The 19,000-nt window shown below is 32.7% G+C and overlaps 1 protein-coding gene across 2 annotated transcripts; it reads right to left on the reverse strand.

Annotated features, from left to right (window-relative positions):
* Positions 1 to 3,981: 3,981 nt before the first annotated feature.
* On the reverse strand, positions 3,982 to 7,591 carry LOC118034994 (rhodanese-like domain-containing protein 6). Of its 2 annotated transcripts, none has more exons than XM_073409117.1 (9): positions 7,319 to 7,591; positions 6,921 to 7,082; positions 6,674 to 6,779; positions 6,286 to 6,430; positions 6,033 to 6,114; positions 5,828 to 5,910; positions 5,524 to 5,656; positions 5,053 to 5,215; positions 3,982 to 4,864 (listed from the first exon to the last, which is right to left on the reverse strand). In XM_073409117.1, exons 1-9 carry the CDS (start codon positions 7,508 to 7,510, stop codon positions 4,113 to 4,115), a joined length of 1,818 nt encoding a protein of 605 aa, XP_073265218.1. In that variant the 5' UTR covers positions 7,511 to 7,591; the 3' UTR covers positions 3,982 to 4,112. The 2 variants fall into 2 exon arrangements, with proteins under 2 accessions (XP_073265218.1, XP_034896364.1); XM_035040473.2 differs by having other exon boundaries at positions 6,286 to 6,484.
* Between the last annotated feature and the right edge of the window lie 11,409 nt (positions 7,592 to 19,000).

Below are 19,000 nucleotides of genomic sequence, written 5' to 3' on the forward strand. Positions count from 1 at the left end.
ATTACCTATTTCATTAAACATTGTCAAGCAGTTTTATAAAAATTCTATTTATTTTTGTATTTTAAAAAATATTTTAAAAAAAAAATATTTTTTTTATTTTAAATTAATATTTTTAGTGTTTTATATTATTTTAATATATTATTATTAAAAATAATTTTTAAAAATTAAAAATAATATTATTTTAATATATTTTTAAATAAAAAATATTTTAAAAAATAACTTTAATTACATGGAGCTCTCAACATTAATGACAATAGGTAGAAGGGTGTACAAGCACATAATGAGGTAGCAACCACCTTTTATGAAATGTCATAATGGCATCTTGTCATTGCAACAGAGATTTGTGATGGGACTTTACCACAGTTAGCTCAACTAGAGTGCTTTGGCCTCAGATTTTAGTAGTAGTCGTCACCCAACCTCTTAATTTGGAGTTGCAATATAACTCATGTTTTATAATTTATAATTTTTGTATATATTTTTTAGATGATAATAATAACAAAAAGTTTGATAGTAAATTTAATTGGCTCCTTCAAATTAAGCCTATAAAATATTGTTTTAATCAATTTTATTATTTTACTCTTTAATTTTGGACTTTTTATTTTACTTTCCTACCAAGATCCCTTTTTTCCTTTTATGTTCGGTCAGCTACAGTTTAAGCTATTATTATCCTTTTATTTTTCCTGGAGAAGATTTTGGCAGAATAAATTATCGAGAAACAACAGCATGAGTAGGCTTCTTGTTTTTGAAATTTTTTTGTGATTTTTCCATCATCTTCTTCTCTGATTCCTAATCTAATCAGGCTTGGCCGCATCAGAAAGAGTAATAAGAGATGATAATACAAATTGCAGCACATTCATGTAAAAAAGAAGATGATGTTACTGTCTGTTCATCAAGAAGCAGACTCAGTGAAGAGGTGGGGGAGAGATCAGCCCATTGTTAGGAAGTAGGTGAGGAACATCATAAATATGTAACATAAAGGCGAGGCCTCGCACAACCAACAGTGACCAAACAAGAACGAATGTTTTATTATCCTACGGCCACCTCTAAAAACTAAACATGGTATCATCTTTCACATCGATCGGGGGAAAAGAAACGATAAGCATCTGTCAATATAAAGTTCTTGGTGTGAACATGACCGTAGCCATTTATTGGGGATTGCATAATAAAATTAATTAACCAGAACAAAATGGCAATAATGGAGCCATAGTTATTATACCCGACTCAATCGTTCACGGTTTAATATCCTTGTTGCGGGTTCGATAAATCAACCTATAAATTAATAGATTAACCTGAGTTTATTTTAAAATATATTGTTTCACAAGAATAGAGGGTAGGTAAACGAGGGAAAGGCCTCAGGAATGAGAACCATGGCGTTGTCCTCCCTCTCCAACGTGAAAAAGGATACAGGCCTGAAAATACCTGTGGAGTGAGATGAGGCAATGAGCAATTGTATTGACTCTTCAACTGTTCGAGGGAATTGTCAACCGGAAGCAGCTTCTGTATAACTCTGCTTCCGCGCTCCGATCACATCAATGTAGCGAAAGCCCAATGTGTCGTAAAACGATTTAAGAGTTAGAAATTAGGGCAACAAGACATTGTCTTGTCCCAATGACAATTTTAAGTGGATCACACGAAGCAACTTGCAGATTATTTTGAGCTTCCTTAACTCTTCCATGACTGCGGTTGTTTAGCAAGGACTGTGTGCTCTACTTCTTTTGGCATGGAGCTAGTCAGGAACCAATCCCAGCTCCTGAAAGCTAAGTAAAATTCAAGGATTTTCTATATGAATTACGACGAGTCTGAATATATTTTTCAGATTTACAATTCCAAACGTGTCATTAATGTAATCTGCAAGCTGCAGAGCAAGTAGCTTCTTGCATGACGTGTCCTAATGGCTTTCGCAGGAAGGGAAGTACCTATCTGGACCGGACCGTAAAAAATGGATGGGATGTAGACTCCTGACTCAATTGTTACAACCTACCGAAGGAAAAATCAATTCAGGTTATTTATTTTTATTAAAGCAGTTTCGTTTTATTTTTAAAAACTTTTCTTTAATATCAACTTAATTTTATCGAATAAATATATCATTAAACTCAATTCATATCAGGTTTAGTGCAGGTTTTCTCAACTTAATCCACTCTACTTTCTTCAGAATTTACCGATCAAGGCATGTAATGAGATTTCTATTTCTTTTTACTAATAAAGAACACTTCAACAATACATCATATAAAAAAAACACAAGAAGGAAAGCATTTCATTGATTCAGACTACGCCCAAAAGTCAAAACACTTCATGCTCACGATCGGTTGCTTGCGTGAGTGGAAGAAAAGAGAGAAAACACAAGTCTGAAGCTTCTTTCCATGTGCAGAAATAGACGAGCTACCAACCCAAATAGTTGCATGCTTGGATTATCCCCAGGAGCCTTTGTAGTTTTGTACATCTAGATGGTTGTTTTGACGGTGCTGCTTGGGCGGTGAGGGCGTGAAGCTCCGACCTCAAAATGATGCTCCGTGGTTCTCAGCTACCTCTTAACATCCTTTACTGTTATTATTTACAATAACATCTTAGTTCTTAAGCAACTCAAAAAGGGTAGAAACTGTACTGACACTGATTGATTACAACACTTGCTTCGATGGACGATCGTAGCTGGTGTTAGAATTATCATGGACATATATGTCCATCCCTGCTTGGCCTGTCCGACCGACTGGTCGATTCAATAATTTGTCAATCTAGATTAGGTTTTATTTTGAATATTTTAAATATTAATTCAGTTAAAATTTAGATGACTAGATAATTGATTCACGATCCATAAGTTAACTCGAATGAATTTTTTTAAATTTTTTTTCAAAACAGTGTCGAATTAGAATTAATATGGAATGACTTTAGTGACCATGAGTTAATCCAATAACCTAATAAACCGAGCTCTAAACTGGGTCAAATCTCAAGCCAAATCCGATAATTATAGCTGGAAAATGGAAATGTTTATCTATAAATGAGCTTTGTTTGCTACAACATGCAAGTATATATAACAAATACACACCCTAACATTCCAACATGGGAAGCAGATGATATTAATCTACGTAATTCCCACAACAATGAAATGCCTGGATGGTTTATTTTTTCTGCTAATAATAGAATTTGAGGCCATCTCATGAGGTTATAAAAACTTCATACTAAATTAGGTTTTTCATGGAATGTGATTTTAGGCCAGTGAAGTAATTGAGCTTGACTTGGTTTATTGAATGATGAATTGGCCCATTCTTGGAGTGATCGGGCTTGTCATTGATCTAATGGGTCAATGAGGTGATTTTCACGATTGTAAAACAAATTTTTTATTGGAGTTTCTGGGGGTGAGTACGTGGCCCAAACCATCCCTTTTTGAAAAAAAAAAAAATCTGTGCACCATCACTACCCTGGTCCATATGTTCATCCCAGCCCCTGTTCGATCATCACCAAGGAATTCAGGTTGCTAAGCATATATCATAACACTCATGCATCTATTTTTCGTGTTGAAAATAAAAATTGACAAGACCAGGTCATAACGAAAATCTAGATTTCAAGTTCATAACGAATAGTTGTGTATTTGCCGAATGCTAACACCAGGTCGGCAAAGCTTCATACTTGTTTGTTTCATGTATATGACTGTAAATCTCTTACTGAGAAATGCATATAGAAACCATCAGCTTTATTGTTTGGCTCATTTGGCTGAAGTAAAGATACAAGAACCATAATGCTTTAGAATTCCAAACACAAGCTGAAAGTTTTTATTCCAAAAAATCTAAATTTAGGATTTGTTGGTTCTCAGTTTTCATTCTGAAGAACTTGCGTGTTCGTTGTCTGGTCTTCTATGAGGCAGACGAGTGACTGATCTCCTCTTTGTTTTTTATTAAGTATTTCCGTCTGTACGTTGTACAAATCTTAAATTCTCAGTTGAGGGGCTTCAATGGACTTCGAAAATATTTGTAATAAAAAGATAAATCGTGGAATTAAATTGTATTAGCAAGTGATTGAAGAAAAAAGGTGTAGTGAGTAACAAGCAAATACGGATCAGGTAATAGCTGAGAAGCCATCTTAAAGTAACCATATTGGTTAACAAAGGATTTTTAATCGCATTACAGAAAGCGTTGAAGGAAGCCTTTGATTTCATCGATGTATGGAGTCCGAGTAGGAATGATGTGACCACAATCATGCTCAATAATAACTGAGCAACCATCTTCAAATAATGAAGCAAGTTCTCTGCTTGTTTTGTTTGCAATCTGCCTGTCCTTGCCTGGAACACATCCGAATATATGGAGAGTGGGGCAGTTAATCGATCCACTCTCAATCTCCACAAATGGAAGAGCGAACCCAGAACACAAAATTGCAAATCTGAAATCAATGTCACCTTTTAGCCTCCCTTTTTGTGCACAAAGTAAAGCAGCCATCGCTGCTCCTTGAGAAAATCCCAGGATCCCATCAAATGGCCCATCCCGAGAGAATACTGTCTTTAAATAAGATAATGATACATCAAACCCTTCATTTTGCTGCAGGTACTGGAGGGGATCAAATGGAATATCTGCCTTTTTCCAATCAGTTGCACTCCTTCCTTTGGAATCAGGTGCTATCAACCACGCAAACTTTCCCCTGCAAGTTTCTGTTGGGGGAAGAATTTGTTGTGACGAAAATGATGATTCATCACTGCACTCTAGTTCTGAGACACATGGCTGGTATATGAAAGGCAACTCATGAGGTGCATCAACAAAGACAAGCTCAGCAATGTTTTTAAGTTTCTTGGCTAATGATGCAGTTCTTCCTTTAAAACCAGATGCATTCTGCCGAAACCCATGCAAGCACAAGATTCTTAGCTTTCTTGGAGGCCTAGCACCTGTTTTATTGAATGAACAATTACATTAAGACTGAGAAGTTCTTGGAAGAAAACAAAATGAAAGATGTAACAGGGATAAAAAAAGACAGATGTTCACTATTAGCCAACATAAATACACCATTGTACTACATTTTATCTTGGTAAACACGGAACCAAAACAATCCAAGTGATAAGGAGACAGACCTTACCCTGTTCCCCGTGAAGTTGAGGCGAGAGGATAGTATCTGAGGAAATGGTTTTGAGCTCAACTTGAGGCAATATATCTTGCTGTTCACCATTTTCAGCAACATTTGACTCAATTACCTTTCCATGTTTTTGGCACAGCTCGCAAGCATAAACAGCTTCCTCCTTCTGCCCACCCACAAAAATTAACAAATAAGACCCAACAAAATACAGAAACCTACAAGTGGAATGGAAGCTGAACAAATAGTTCATCAAAACACATACAAATTAGGCAATGATTGTTTTTAGAAGGGAAAATGAAGATCTGAAAAGCTATTATTTTAAGTTTCACTTTAGATAAAAATCGAGAAGCATTGGTTAAGGTTCTTAGAATATTCACTGGACAAGATGGAGCTAGCTAAAGTATGATAGACATGCTTGAATGGTCAGAAATATTAACATTCAATGGTAGAAGGACTCTAGTCATCAAAACTTACCCGGCAACTATCACAGACCAATACTAGCATTCTACAATATGAGCATCTACATCGTGAAGAGTAATCATCAAAGGATAAGCCACAGAGAAGGCAGGTTCCCAAGATATTTGTATCTGAGCTCCCAACAGAAATCCTACAGCCACAATACAAAATTACTCGGCAAAATCGACACTTCTTTTTCTTTGCTTGTTTTCTTTTATTGAACACCAGAAAGTTCAATAAAAGCATGATGTTATGCAATCACCAAAGGATAAGGTAAAAACTTTAAAATCAATAGGGTCGCAATTACTCTGAGCAATCATACCTGTGATCAAAAACAAAATTCTTTCCTTTGAAAAAACCACCATCCGGAAATTGTTCTAAATAACGCTGTATTCCACCAAACAACTGCAACAAAGCCAGCATTGCAAAATATATCAGTACATCGATCAACAATCAGGACCTAACTTCCTCAGGATCTTATGGTCAAGGTAAGCATAACACTAGCTTCTACTGGATCCCAAGCTTACCTGAAATACATTCTCAAATCCAGCACCTTTTGACCTAATATAGGCCGATGCCATCTCACACCTGATTCCTCCAGTACAATACCTACACAGCACCCAAACAAAACATACTAAGATTAGAGTGGAAAAATGGGCGTTTGAAGCCATAACTGCACCAACTTTCAACCATGATAACATGATTTTACAAATCAGATGGAAAACAGAGTGAAGTTCAGGTCAACACCAATAAAAAGTCAATTTTGGAACAAGCACTTACATCAAGACATTCTTTCCTCGCAATTGTTCAGAATTATCATCTATCCAGGATGGCAGATCACTATACTGTCTGATTCCAGGATCCAAAGTGTCCACATTTGGCATGTCAAACTTCCCAATTCTCGTCTCATACAGATTCCTTGCATCTAATAAAACAAGACCTTTATCATCAACTAGACTTTCTTTATCTACAAGCTTCCCTGAGAAACATAAACAGAATCACCCAACACATAGTTAACCATTACCAGTCATTCTCTTACATAACAAAACAACAAAACCAAATTTAGAGAACAAAATACTACAAAGAAGAATAAACATAGCCTATAAAACGAAAGCAAACCAAAAAGTAAAGCATGTAATAAAATTTCAAAAAGAAAATCACAACTCACCAGCACTTTGAAGAAGAGAATGGAACTCCACAGCGGACAAATGCCTACCAGCATTTGAAACATCCGGTGCTTTAACAAGAGGATAAGGGCTAAGAGTAACCAATTCCTAGCCACACCAAAACGCATCAAGATGTTAGACCAAGCAAGCAAACGCAAACGCATATCAAATCAAAACTTATACTATACCAAATAGCTCAAAACAATGATACTAATAGAAACCAAAGTTTGATAGAACAAAGATTCATACCTTGACAATGCGAATGGAAAGAGAAGTGAAGCCACATTCATGAGCAACCTTGTCATTCAATGGGAAATGACAAGAAGCAAGCTTGAAATCAGTCCCTTCAAATAAACTAATAGCTTTCACAGCTTCAATATGTTTCTCCAATGAAGACAACTTGCCACCAACCTAAACCAATGAAGAAAACAAAAGAAACCCAATATTCTAATAAGCAAAAAGTTCCAATTTTTGGACTCAAATAACTAAACCCAAAATCCCAAACAGCAAAAGGTTTCAAACTTTTCAATGAGATTGTGATATGATTGAAGAAAACAAAGGAAACCCAAAATTTTAATAACCAAAATGATTCAAACTTTTGAGATTTAAACTGCAAAAAGTTGGGGTTATTGAGTTGGGCGCATTACAGTGACATTGACTCCATGGAGAGAGAGGCGGACCCGGCCAAGGAGGGAGAGGGAAGTGCAGTTGGAATTGTAGAAGGAGAGGAGGGAGTTGAGATCAGGGATTTCTGTGTATTTGTAGTAAAGCAGGACACCATATTGCTCTTGCTCTTGCTCTTTGCCTTTGTCTTGCTGATTCTCGTTGCTGTCTGCCATGGTTGAGCTACGCAGGACAGAGCTACTACACTTTACAAAGGCCTATAAACTTAAAGCCCTAGTCTTGATTGTAAAAAATGAACCCTCTAATCTTTATTTATTATTTTCAGATGATAAGATCTTTCTGGCCCATTTAATATTGCGTCTAGCCCTCCTTTATAATGTCTAATGATGGAGATTAGATCCTCTCCCGAATTTTGTTGATTCAATCAAAGGGCTTTTGATTTGTACGTGGTTATTCAAACTTGCTCGGCCAGATTAATTCGATAATTCATATACTTCAAATCGAACTCAGATTAGGGCTTTGTTTGTTTGTTTGTTTGCAGGAAAGTGAATTCTTTTTGGAAAGTGAATTCCGGGGAAAGTGAATTTCTGGAAAGTGAATTCCGGAAAAGTATTTTCCGATGTTTGGTAGTGTTATGGAAAATAAACTGGAAAACACTTTCCAGTGTTTGGTTATGTCATGGAAAATGAGCTGGAAAATAACTTATTAATATTTTATTTTTTCAAGTTTATTAAAATAATGAGGAACAAATCTTACAAATTAAAAAGTTGAATGATAATAAAATTGAAAAAAAATATAATTTCATAAATTATCTCAAATAAAACAAATAATAATCAAAATAATAGGGATCAAATCTAAAAAATTTAAAAAAAAATGAAAAATGAAGAAATTAAAATAATAATAATCAACATTTCATAAATTATTTCAAATAAAATAAGTAACAATCAAAAGAATGAGGATCAAATTTGATAAATAAAAAATTTCAATAAAAAATGATAAGAAAAAAGCAAATAGCAATTATAAAAATAAGGACCAAAGTTAATATAAAAATAAAATTTTAAGAGATGAAATTGAAAAATAAATATTCAAAACAAAATATATATAGTAATCAAAAGTTTGAGGATCAAATTTGATATAATCAGCAAATAATGACATTTCTAAATTTTTTCACAACTTCCGGAAAGTGTTTTCCCCTCAAATTTTTCAGGAAAACACTTTCCTGAAAACCAAGCCAAATTTTCCTTTTACTGGAAAGTGTTTTCCATTGACCAAACTTTCCTACTGGCAAACAAACACAAGAAAGTTTGGAAAGTGCTTTCCCGGAAAACCACTTTCCGGAAAACAAACACAGCTAAAAGGAAAACACTTTTCTGAAAACCAAGTCAATTTTTTTTTTTACTAAAATTGACTGGAAAGTGTTTTCCGTTGACCGGAAAGTGTTTTTCGCTGACCGGAAATTGTTTTCCGTTGACCAACTTTCCTAATGACAAACAAACACAGGAAAGTTTGGAAAATGGTTTCCCGGAAACTACTTTCCAAGAAACAAACAAGGCCTAGGTTTTTATTTTGAATTGATTTAAAAATTGACTTGATAATTTTTTTTTTAATTTTTATTTATATAAATAACAAAACAACTTCATTTTATGATTGATCTAACAAAATCCACAACTCAAACCATGACCATGCCTCATAAGAGGGGATTGATAATATTGAGTAACAGCTACATGGAAATCATTTCAGTGCTAGTGCCTCCAAGCTGCGGCAGTTTTTTTCACATTGCATTCATTGCAGCAGGCTCAAACATCTCATCCATTCGAGATGTAAGTTGAAAAGATGATGCACAATCCATAACAGCTACATTTTCAGTGGCTACATCAGATAAATTTGCTCTAGCTACATCAGAAACCAGCCAATTCGGGACAAGTCTGATGCTCTCAATATATAAGAATTCATCATATATCATTAGCACGAGTCTAATTCCATATCAAGACAATCACGAAGATCACTTTTCCATCAATTTTACAATTCAACTCGACAAATTCCAAGGTGGAGTCCTAAAGTTTTACCATTTTTTGACAATTTCCATCGATTACTGAAACCCTATGTGCCAGACCAAAAATTCTGAGCCTCGGCAGCAACGAACATATAGTGTTGAAAATTTCAAAGCAAGTGAAAAAATCTACAAAAAGCTAGAGAGTGCGTTCGCCCAAACTTGAAGCCACCTTGAGGAACGCTAGGCTGGTTAGTTCCAAAAGCAAAACCTTGCTGATTTCCATCCCCACCATCTTGGACAATTGGTTCTCCATCTTCTTCCTCAGCCCAGTATCTCTCCAAAATTTTCACTGCTTTCTCATATATCTCATTGTTGTCTTGGGTTTGCAGGATGTCAATCTTTCTCAAGACTGCTCTCTTGACTCAAGTCTGCAACAGCTTGCTCAACTCACAGCTCCATTTCGATTTCGTTATATGGGTAGTGGCGTCTCAGGATCCCTACCAGAAGTAAGGCCACCTCAGAGTTTTCAGGTACTTCCTATCAGGACCTTGCTCTGCTGAAGCTTGGTTATGATAGTCTTCACGGCAACAAAGTTAAATATTGTTTCCTGTATTGTGCTTTCTTCCCGGAATTAGATTATTGGTTGGCCACGGGAGGGATTTTTGGGTGAATATGGAGATGTATGAGGGGCTCGAATTGAAGGTTACAACATCAATGACAGTCTTACTCAATAATGCTGACTGGAAGATGAAGGCAGAGATGAGAAAATGCATGACATGATTATTCGTGAAATGGCTCTGTGGATAGCTTGCGGGAAGAAGAAGCCAAAGTATTTGGTCGAGGCCAGGACTCAGTTAGTTAAATTATGCACCAGATCTTCATATATTATTGTTAAAAAAAAATGTTTGAAATACCTGTTTCTTATCTTCAATTGTTCACATTTCTATTTTTTTTCTGTTCATACGTAAAACCCAATGGGTTTTCTTATTTATGACATTAGGTGTCAGCCAGACTGCATATTCTAACGATTCTTAGGCCTGGATCTGGATGCAAATCATGTTTTTAAAAATTTAAAATTTTATTTTTTTATTTAAAATAAAAAAATATATTTTTAGATTGTTTTGATATATTAATGTTAAAACTAATTTTAAACTCTTAAATATGTTTCAGATCTATAATATAACGAACTCTTACAAAAACAATTAAGAACTTGTAATGAGGTAAGACACATAAAATGGTTTTTGGTTTTTTTGATTGAGGAGATTTTACTGAAAGAATATTTAATGGTGGAAGATGTTTTTTCAACCAAGAGGGTTCAACTCCACGAATAATTTGAACTCCGGAACAAGTTTCTTTTAACTTATAAAAATTAATGTAGTAGTTTTTTGGGAAAATAAATATTTTTGCTCAATAATTTTTATTTATTTTTAGTTTAGGAGTTTTGTTTTTCCATTTAGTATCATTAAGCTTTTCTAGTTTTTATATTTAAAGGGAATAATTTTTTCTATTTAGTATTAATAGGGTTATTCAGTTTTTTTTAATATATATAAAAGGTTTAATTGATTTTTTGATAAGTGAGACTTGAATAATTAAAAATTAAATATTTTATGTATCTTTTTGTAGTTATATGTTTTTAAATTTTTAAAGATTTTGACCTGTAAATAAACTATCATCTTTCACTCTTGACTGAATACACCACCAGATGAATTAATTAATAAAACAAATTCAACTTCCTACTGCTTAAATTAATATATATATATATATATATATATATATTAAAACTAAATAGAACTATTTATGTTGATATTTGTAAGTAGGCAAGGCTTTTAAACTAATAAAAAAAAGTTCCAAGTTTTAAAATTAATATGTAGTATATTATTAAAACTAAATTGAATTCCACTTTAAATAATTTCATTCGAAGTATTTTTTTTTTATTATCTAATTTAGTATTGATTAAAACCACCAGTTTCTTATCAGGTTAATAATTTGGCCGTTCTAATTAAAAACTCTACTCTAATTGGATTTTAAATCAACTCATCAAATTAAATTGGAATTGAGTTCTAAACAATATTTTATAAAGAATTAATTTTTTTTTGTTTTAAAATATTTTTTTTTTGTTTTTCTTATCGTTTTAAAATGTTGGTGATAAAAAATAATTTTTTAAATAATAATAAAAATTATTTTAATATATCTTTAAATAAAAAATACTTTAAAAAATAATCATCATCACACTTCTAAAACCCCTAATATTATTATGAAATAAAAACTGAACGTGTAAGGGAGAATATGGTTTCTTTGTCACTAATAAATGAATAAAGAAAACACAGAGAGAGATTTTAAAGGCCAGCTCGTCGTTTAGCAAATTCTTGACTTTAATGTGGGTTGCCAGCAAATTTGGACATGATTTTATAGCTCCCCTTAATCACTAAGCAACTGCTCATTGATGTCATGATGCGGATATTTCAAATTATCAATGATATAATAAGTTTGAAAAAAAAATATCAACCACGTCAGCAAATCCTTAATAAGTGAGGAGGCATTTGATTGCCATAAAATATTATACTTATAAAATATTTTTTCATAAGAATATATTATTACAAAACAAATTTTATGATATTTAAAAAGTAATAATATAAAAATATAATATCTATAATGATGATGGTTGAGATAATAATTAATAATAATGATGATATTAATAAAAATAATGATAATAATACCAACAAAAGCGATTGATAATATAAACTTAAGTAGCAACATCATATTATTAAAATAATTAAATGAGTTAGTTAAGTCTATAAAAGCATTATAAATTGATTTTTTTTTGAAAAAAAAATTATAATTATTAAATTATAATTCATAGTTTGTATCTAACAGATTTTCTATGATAACAATTAATACACGTTGTTTATAGATTAAGACTTCACTTGTTTATTTATATGATATGTTGTGTTTCAAACTACAATTTAAATGAATAACAATTAAAATGATATTTGTAGTTAAAAAATACAATTTGAAACAGGATATTTTTCTTGTTTTAACACATCTTTAATTTACCTGTCACTATTAACTCTTTTTTTTTTTTTCCTAATGAGAATTTAAATACATTTAAAATACAGCAAGATCGATATCATACTCCAACTACCAGTCCCAAACTAATATTTAGATATCTACTCCTTTTCCTAATATTCAAATCTCAGTTACCATAAGATGCACCAAGAGTGTGTTTGGTATTGTGGTTGTGGTTTAAAAAAAGTTGTTTTATAAAAAGTACTTTTAGTTGAGGTTGGTTTGAAAAAATAGGTGTTTGGTTAAAACTGTGGTTGAAATTGAGGTTGAATAAAAAATAGTTTAATATGTTTGGTTAAGAGTGCTTTTGAAATTGAGGTTATAAAATAATTTTAAAAATATATATTAATACTGATGATTTTTAATTTAAATTTTATGGATTTAATTATTGCTATTACTTCATAAAATAAATAATATTTTATATAAAATTAGATAAAATATTATCAGGAATAAAATTGATTTGATATTACAGTGCAAGTGAATTTAATTCACTCTAAACTAATTTTTTTTTTTTAAAATATATATACAAAAAACAAAACACACTAAAAAAAAAAAAAAAAAAAGAAGTTCACGTGAACAGTGCAAATAAATTGCACTGTTGGCGTGCACAGTGCAAATGAATTACACTGTGCACGTCAATTAATTTTTGAGAAGCAGCCAGGAGCTGCTTCTCAAAACATGGAACCCACCGAAAATTAATTGCGTTTTTTACATTATTAAACGTATTGTTTGCTGTGGTTGCTTCAAACGCAGAAGCAACCACGCAAACAAACGGACTCCAAATCTCTATTATCCCATTTCATAATCAAATATTTCTCTGATTGTCTTGTAGTATTTGTCAAGAAAGCTAGATCAGATTTTCCCGCCACTCTATTGCGAAGCTGGCAGCCATTGAAATGAAGAAATTTGTTTTCTTCTTATGGATCAAAATTCAAATCTTGTTCCCTTCTGTGCTTTCCCTCCGACGCAAAATTTCAAATCGATACAAGCATTTTTGTCTCTTAGTGGAAAATTACTCAATTTCATTAGTCAAGAGGATTTAGTAAAAAATCCCACTGGGCCCTACAGGATGGAAAAATCCTATGAATCCTCAATCACAGCCGAAAACCTTTTTTTTTTTTTTTTTCCCAAAGGTGATTCACTTTTTGGCAAATTGTTCTTTCAATTAGGCACTGCTAAAACGTTTCCTTACTTAATTTGTAACCCCTTTTCTTTTACTTTATTTTCATTTTCATCCTTGTATTTTTCCCAGGCTAGTTCCGTTTATTTCGCTCTATCGTCTCAAATTCAATCATGCATGTGGGGGACAAAGGGAGACAAGTGTTACGTCTGTTTGCTTCCATTGATATTTTCAGATCAATTAATTTATATATATGGTTGAGATTAAGTTAAAATCCCCATTCTTGTTAATATTATCCAAATTACCTTATAGTTAAAACATGGAAGTGAGAATACTAATAATATTTCAATATAATTATTGAAAATCATGTCATAAAATATCAAGATGTTTTTTATATGATTATTTGTTAGTGTAAGATCATGTTTGTCTATGCGGTCAATATTATATTTAAACTATGATTTAAAATTAAAAGCATTATTTTGATTTTTTTTTTTATTTGAAATTAAACAAATGGTTTTTAAATTAAAGATGGTAAAAATAATTTTTTATTTGATTAAAACTGGAAAAAATCAAAATTAAAAAATGTAATATTTTTTTATTTTATTTTTGTGAACAAACCAATCCACGTATAAATGATTGTTAAAAGAATAAATAAATGCTCATCAATGCACTAATTCAAAATTAAACAAGTTTTCAACAACTCAATAGGAATGAAAATTAATCCCAGTATTAGAGACCCCTAAATTGGGGAAATCATGGAAGATTTTCTAATCCCAGTAACTATGAACTTCTCACATAGACTAAGGTCAAATTAAATATTTTTGGGTCCTACCATAAACCTATCTCAAATAAACAAGAACACATCATTACAACCATAAAAACCCTACAACCTCCTAGCATCATGCATACAAAAACTCACTCTCTCCCTTCTCTTTAAAGAAAACAAACCTCTCTGCTCTAGACTTGGAGAGAGAGAGAGGACAGTGGTAATGGCGGGGAGGTGGTCGACGTCAACCTTCCGACAATGGCTAGGTCTTGACGTAGCTTACACCACTTCTTCTATCTGGACATCTTCCATCTCTGTCCTCCGGTGGCCGTCACAGTTAACAACAACGACGAACCCATCAAGGTGGTGGGCCCCACCGAGGTTGATGAGGTGGCCGGTGCTGGACTTCTCGATCTTGGACGATGTGGTTTGGAGCTTGGTCACTGCTTTTGAGTCAGTAGCTCTTGTCTCCATGTTGGCTTTCTTTTTTCTCTTCTGTGGCTGCACCGTCTAGGAAAGAAAGTAAGGAAGGAAGTTCTGTCTAGTCTTGAAGAAGTTTCTACAATGTTCCTGGTGGTATGTTGCCGGAGAATGACGTCATCCGGGGAGGAGTTTGGTGGTCGAGTTAACAATTCTGTGGTTGGTGGCCTGGCTAAGCACGTGAGTCACGTGCACTTTGGGGCTGATATTTTTTTTTCACTCTTTTTTTAATTTATTTTAATTGATTATGGGTTAGCCAATAGGGGGTGGCCACGTTAGTGGGTTAAGGATGATGTTGTTGACGAATGAAGAGCTTAACTTTTTAGTCCCTGGTAAAAAGGAAGCTTTTTGTTTTGACCCTTTTTGTTTTTGTTGGTGGCATTGCTATTTTGTGCCTTCTTTTGTTCTTGAGATCTTTCTTGAGTCGGTAATGTTAATGGTTAAATGGAGCATTAAATTATTTCAATTTTGGGTACTTTTTGGGTACTTTATTTATCAAAAAAAAAATAAAATTGGGTGCTAATAGTCGGTAATGTTCTTGAGATTTTTTTTATATTCAAAACGATGCTGTTTTATTTATTTTTTATTTTTTAATATATTGTTCAAAACAAAATAGTTTTATTTTAAAAATAACCAAAACAATGTAATTTTAGAATTGACTCAGTTCATCTTAGCTTTTTATTACGATCAGAACTCGAGCCAGTTCTGATAACTATATTTTATAAAGGGAACTTGTTCTACAGTTCTCGACCCCAGCAATCATGTCTCAAGAAAGACCCCAACCACCTCAACGTGGAAGCTCGCATATTTGACAGAGTGTTTATGTCCTTGTCAACGTCCATCTACTCCCATGCCCACTAACCCCTGTTTGTTGGCTAAATCTCCAGCAGGTAGGTGCCATGATGATGCAACTGTGGTCTTAATTGATCATGCATGGCACTCGTCATCGGGCTGTTGAATCCATTGGTTTGCCTCGATCTATGTTAATCTGCGCTCTATCTAACAATTCAATCATGGTTTTGTTAGAAAAAAGTCATGATCGGAACTAGAAATGCCCTGTTTTCCTCTGTTTTTCGCAAAATCTTGCGATTTTTTGTATTGGTTAGAAACAGACAAATCTAGACATAAGACTATATTTTCATATGTGCTTTTGCGGTTGAAGGAGTCTTATTGTAAATGAAATATAAATTTTATTATGTTTTTTTTTATTATTAAAAAAAACCTTGCTTAGCCGGTCAAGTCATCACCAGTTACGAGTCTGTGAGCTAAACTGAAGAGCAGATACAGTTTTTCAGATGGCTAGAAAAAAACAAAAAAAACAAAAAAGAAGAAGCTGTTGATCTCATGATTTGCATCACAAAAAAAAAAAAGAAAAAACCTCATCCACGTTTCATCTGCCAGAGAGATCCGGGAAACTTCCAGGCCAATAAAAGTATTTTACTATACGCTATCATCATATTCACAAGTTGGATGATAGAAATGACACAATATTCTTCTCTCTGTTTTTTTTTTTTTAAGATAAAAGTATTCTGTTGAGATATAATCATAATCAGCACCTGTTTAGTAGTGGTAAGCACACGGCTATGTAATGATAATCCAATGTTTTCATCATAACTAGTAGTTTAAGGATGATTAGTGTAGGAATTGTTTTAATAAAACATGCTCAATTGATACATTTGGGGCTAAATTTAAAATGAAATTCATTCACTTTTAGAGTAAAAACTTTGTTGGAAATTATTGATAAAAAATATTTATTAACATGGAACATTAATATGATTAAAGTAATTAAATTGTGAATAAATAAAAAATTAATCTAAAAAACCCCTTAGTTTAAATGTTTTTATGAAACCCAAAATCCTTTATCCCACACGCGTGCTCAACTTTACTTGGGCATAGGCTCCAAACTCGCTAACCTATTATAGATTTGGATTTGAGTTTATTATAAAATAAATCTTTGACCTATAAAGAATTATTTTTTGTCAGCCCATAAAGAAAGTTTGATCAATTTCTTCAGTAACCTAAACAATTTTTAGACATTTTTTCTTAGCTTAAAAACATCAAAATCACCACTATTTGTTAACATGAAGGTCCTTGTTATTTTCCATACAATATAAACATGTTAGTTTTCCATGTATGCTCTAACCAGAAACCATTATATACGTAGAAAAATCATTGATTCTCCATAAGAAGGTGCTTTTATCTGAAAATTTTGTTTTCTCAATACATTATATATCAAAGCCCCGGATGACCACAACTAGTTCAACTCATTAATCAGTGGACGAAGACAAACATCTATATTCCGACACGGACTATTAGGACCGAATATGAATATAGATAAAAATATGAACTTCGACCTCATACACATCCCCAATGAAAAATTATAAACCATAAGTATCACCAACCAATAAAAATAAGAAGCAGCAAATGATTCGAATGGATTGAATCCGTCTGTATATAACCCAAGAAGCACGTTCATTGATTCTATTGAAAACTAAAGATGCACCCTATTAAAATGTTTTCAGGCTTCACCATCACTTCATCCACTGCATCATGTGAATGATACCATGTCACGTGCTCAATAAGTTTTTATGACATAAATAACCCTTGCAGTCTAGGTGTGATTAAGAAGTATCTAAGTTTTCTATGTGCGATAAAAGTCCTTCCCTACTAGTTCTGGATTTATAATGAGCATGCCCACATGTTTTGCACTTGATCAACTCTGCATTTTCAAGGTAATACAATATGTAAAAGTTTGGACACATGTCAATTTTTATGGTATTTTAGGCCGATAAGTTTGTCAATTTCTCTAAATCCCAAAGTGTCGTCAAAGTCTTTCAAAAGATAAAAAAAAACCTAGTCATGTTTGCATTATGTTCTTCATTTATGATTAAACATTGACTAGCATAACCCTGATTCATTTTCATTGTATCTATAACCAAAGTCCTATAAGGATTACTATTGTTATATATAATTTCATGTACGTTACTAGAACTATAAGTTGACCCAATCATCTTTTCTATAATGATCTCATGAGAAACATATGGTTCTTTGTGTGCAAACCAACACAAGTATCTCTTCACAAACCCTTTTTACTCTCAAGCTCATTGTGATGTTATACCAACGAATACATGTTCAAATAACTCATCTTAATAAAAAAAATGTGAATGACTCATTGCTAATTATAAAGAACTTCATTGATTGGTAATGAAGATGATATCACAAATGGGTGGTACATGCACACTTTCTAATTGGCCTCACGATCCCGATGACGACCAACCTCATTCTCCTCCAATATTGCCTCTTTTTTAGATTTATTGTATTTGAACGTACAAATATTTAAATCTGTAATACGTATTTGATTTTTATATTATTTTAATTATTTTTCTACTTACACACACACACACACACACACACACCACTGACGGGGTTACTAAAGGAACAACTCCGTCTGTATATTTAGAGAGAGTTGGAAAATAATTACTACAAATATCACTTCTATGGTTAACTCACTAATAGAATTACAAATGATATTCTGTTGGCGATATGTTAAATTTATCGATGGATAAATAAAAACATTGATGACATTACATACGATTTTCTTGTCGATGATATGTTAAATTTACCGATAAAGATATCAACAAAATGTAATGAATAATTTTTTTTACGTGTTTTTGTTGTCTATAAATTCATCAACATATGTATTACTAACAAACAATAAATTACAGATGATATTTTTTCTGACGAATTGTTTCCATCCATTAGCCCATTGGTAATATACACACCGACAAATTATAAGTGTAAATACTGGAAAAAAAAAATTAATCAGTAAAACTATTAAATTTGATAGTAGATTGTGTTTGGTTAATGTTTTAGGACATAAGTGACAAGTATGAGAGAGAGAGAGAGAGAGAGAGAGAGACGCAAAATAAAAAGTCTACGCAGGAAATTCCAACTCTAAAACCATGTCTTTAAAAAGTATGTCTCTATATTTTAGAATTCAAAATAATAACTAAAAGCTACATGACATAGCGTGACAAATAAGCAACAAATTAATCAACCTGTCCAAAGTGTCGCGCGTGATTGTCCTCTTGGGTGGTATCGGAAAATGGGGTAGAAAAGGATTTTTATCTTTTATTAGTGGAGAGAGGGAATGAAAATCACCATTTAGTATTTTTGTCACTAGTAACAATAACTGGTCTCAAAGATCAGACACAAGGACTAGTTGCTTAAAGGAAAAATATTAGCACCCCTAATACACTCTACCTAAGGTAAGCTGTATT

The sequence above is a fragment of the Populus alba genome, chromosome 5, assembly GCF_005239225.2.
Source record: "Populus alba chromosome 5, ASM523922v2, whole genome shotgun sequence".
Classification (NCBI taxonomy): domain Eukaryota; kingdom Viridiplantae; phylum Streptophyta; class Magnoliopsida; order Malpighiales; family Salicaceae; genus Populus; species Populus alba.

Coding starts and splice junctions, on each gene's coding strand:
- LOC118034994 (XM_035040473.2), bottom strand. CDS start 7,510: ATGGCAGACAGCAACGAGAATCAGCAAGACAAAGGCAAAGAGCAAGAG. Junction 5,911..6,032: donor GATTTGAGAATGTATTTCAG/GTAAGCTTGGGA, acceptor GCTTTGTTGCAG/TTGTTTGGTGGAATACAGCG. Junction 5,657..5,827: donor AATTTTGTTTTTGATCACAG/GTATGATTGCTC, acceptor TTGTGGCTGTAG/GATTTCTGTTGGGAGCTCAG.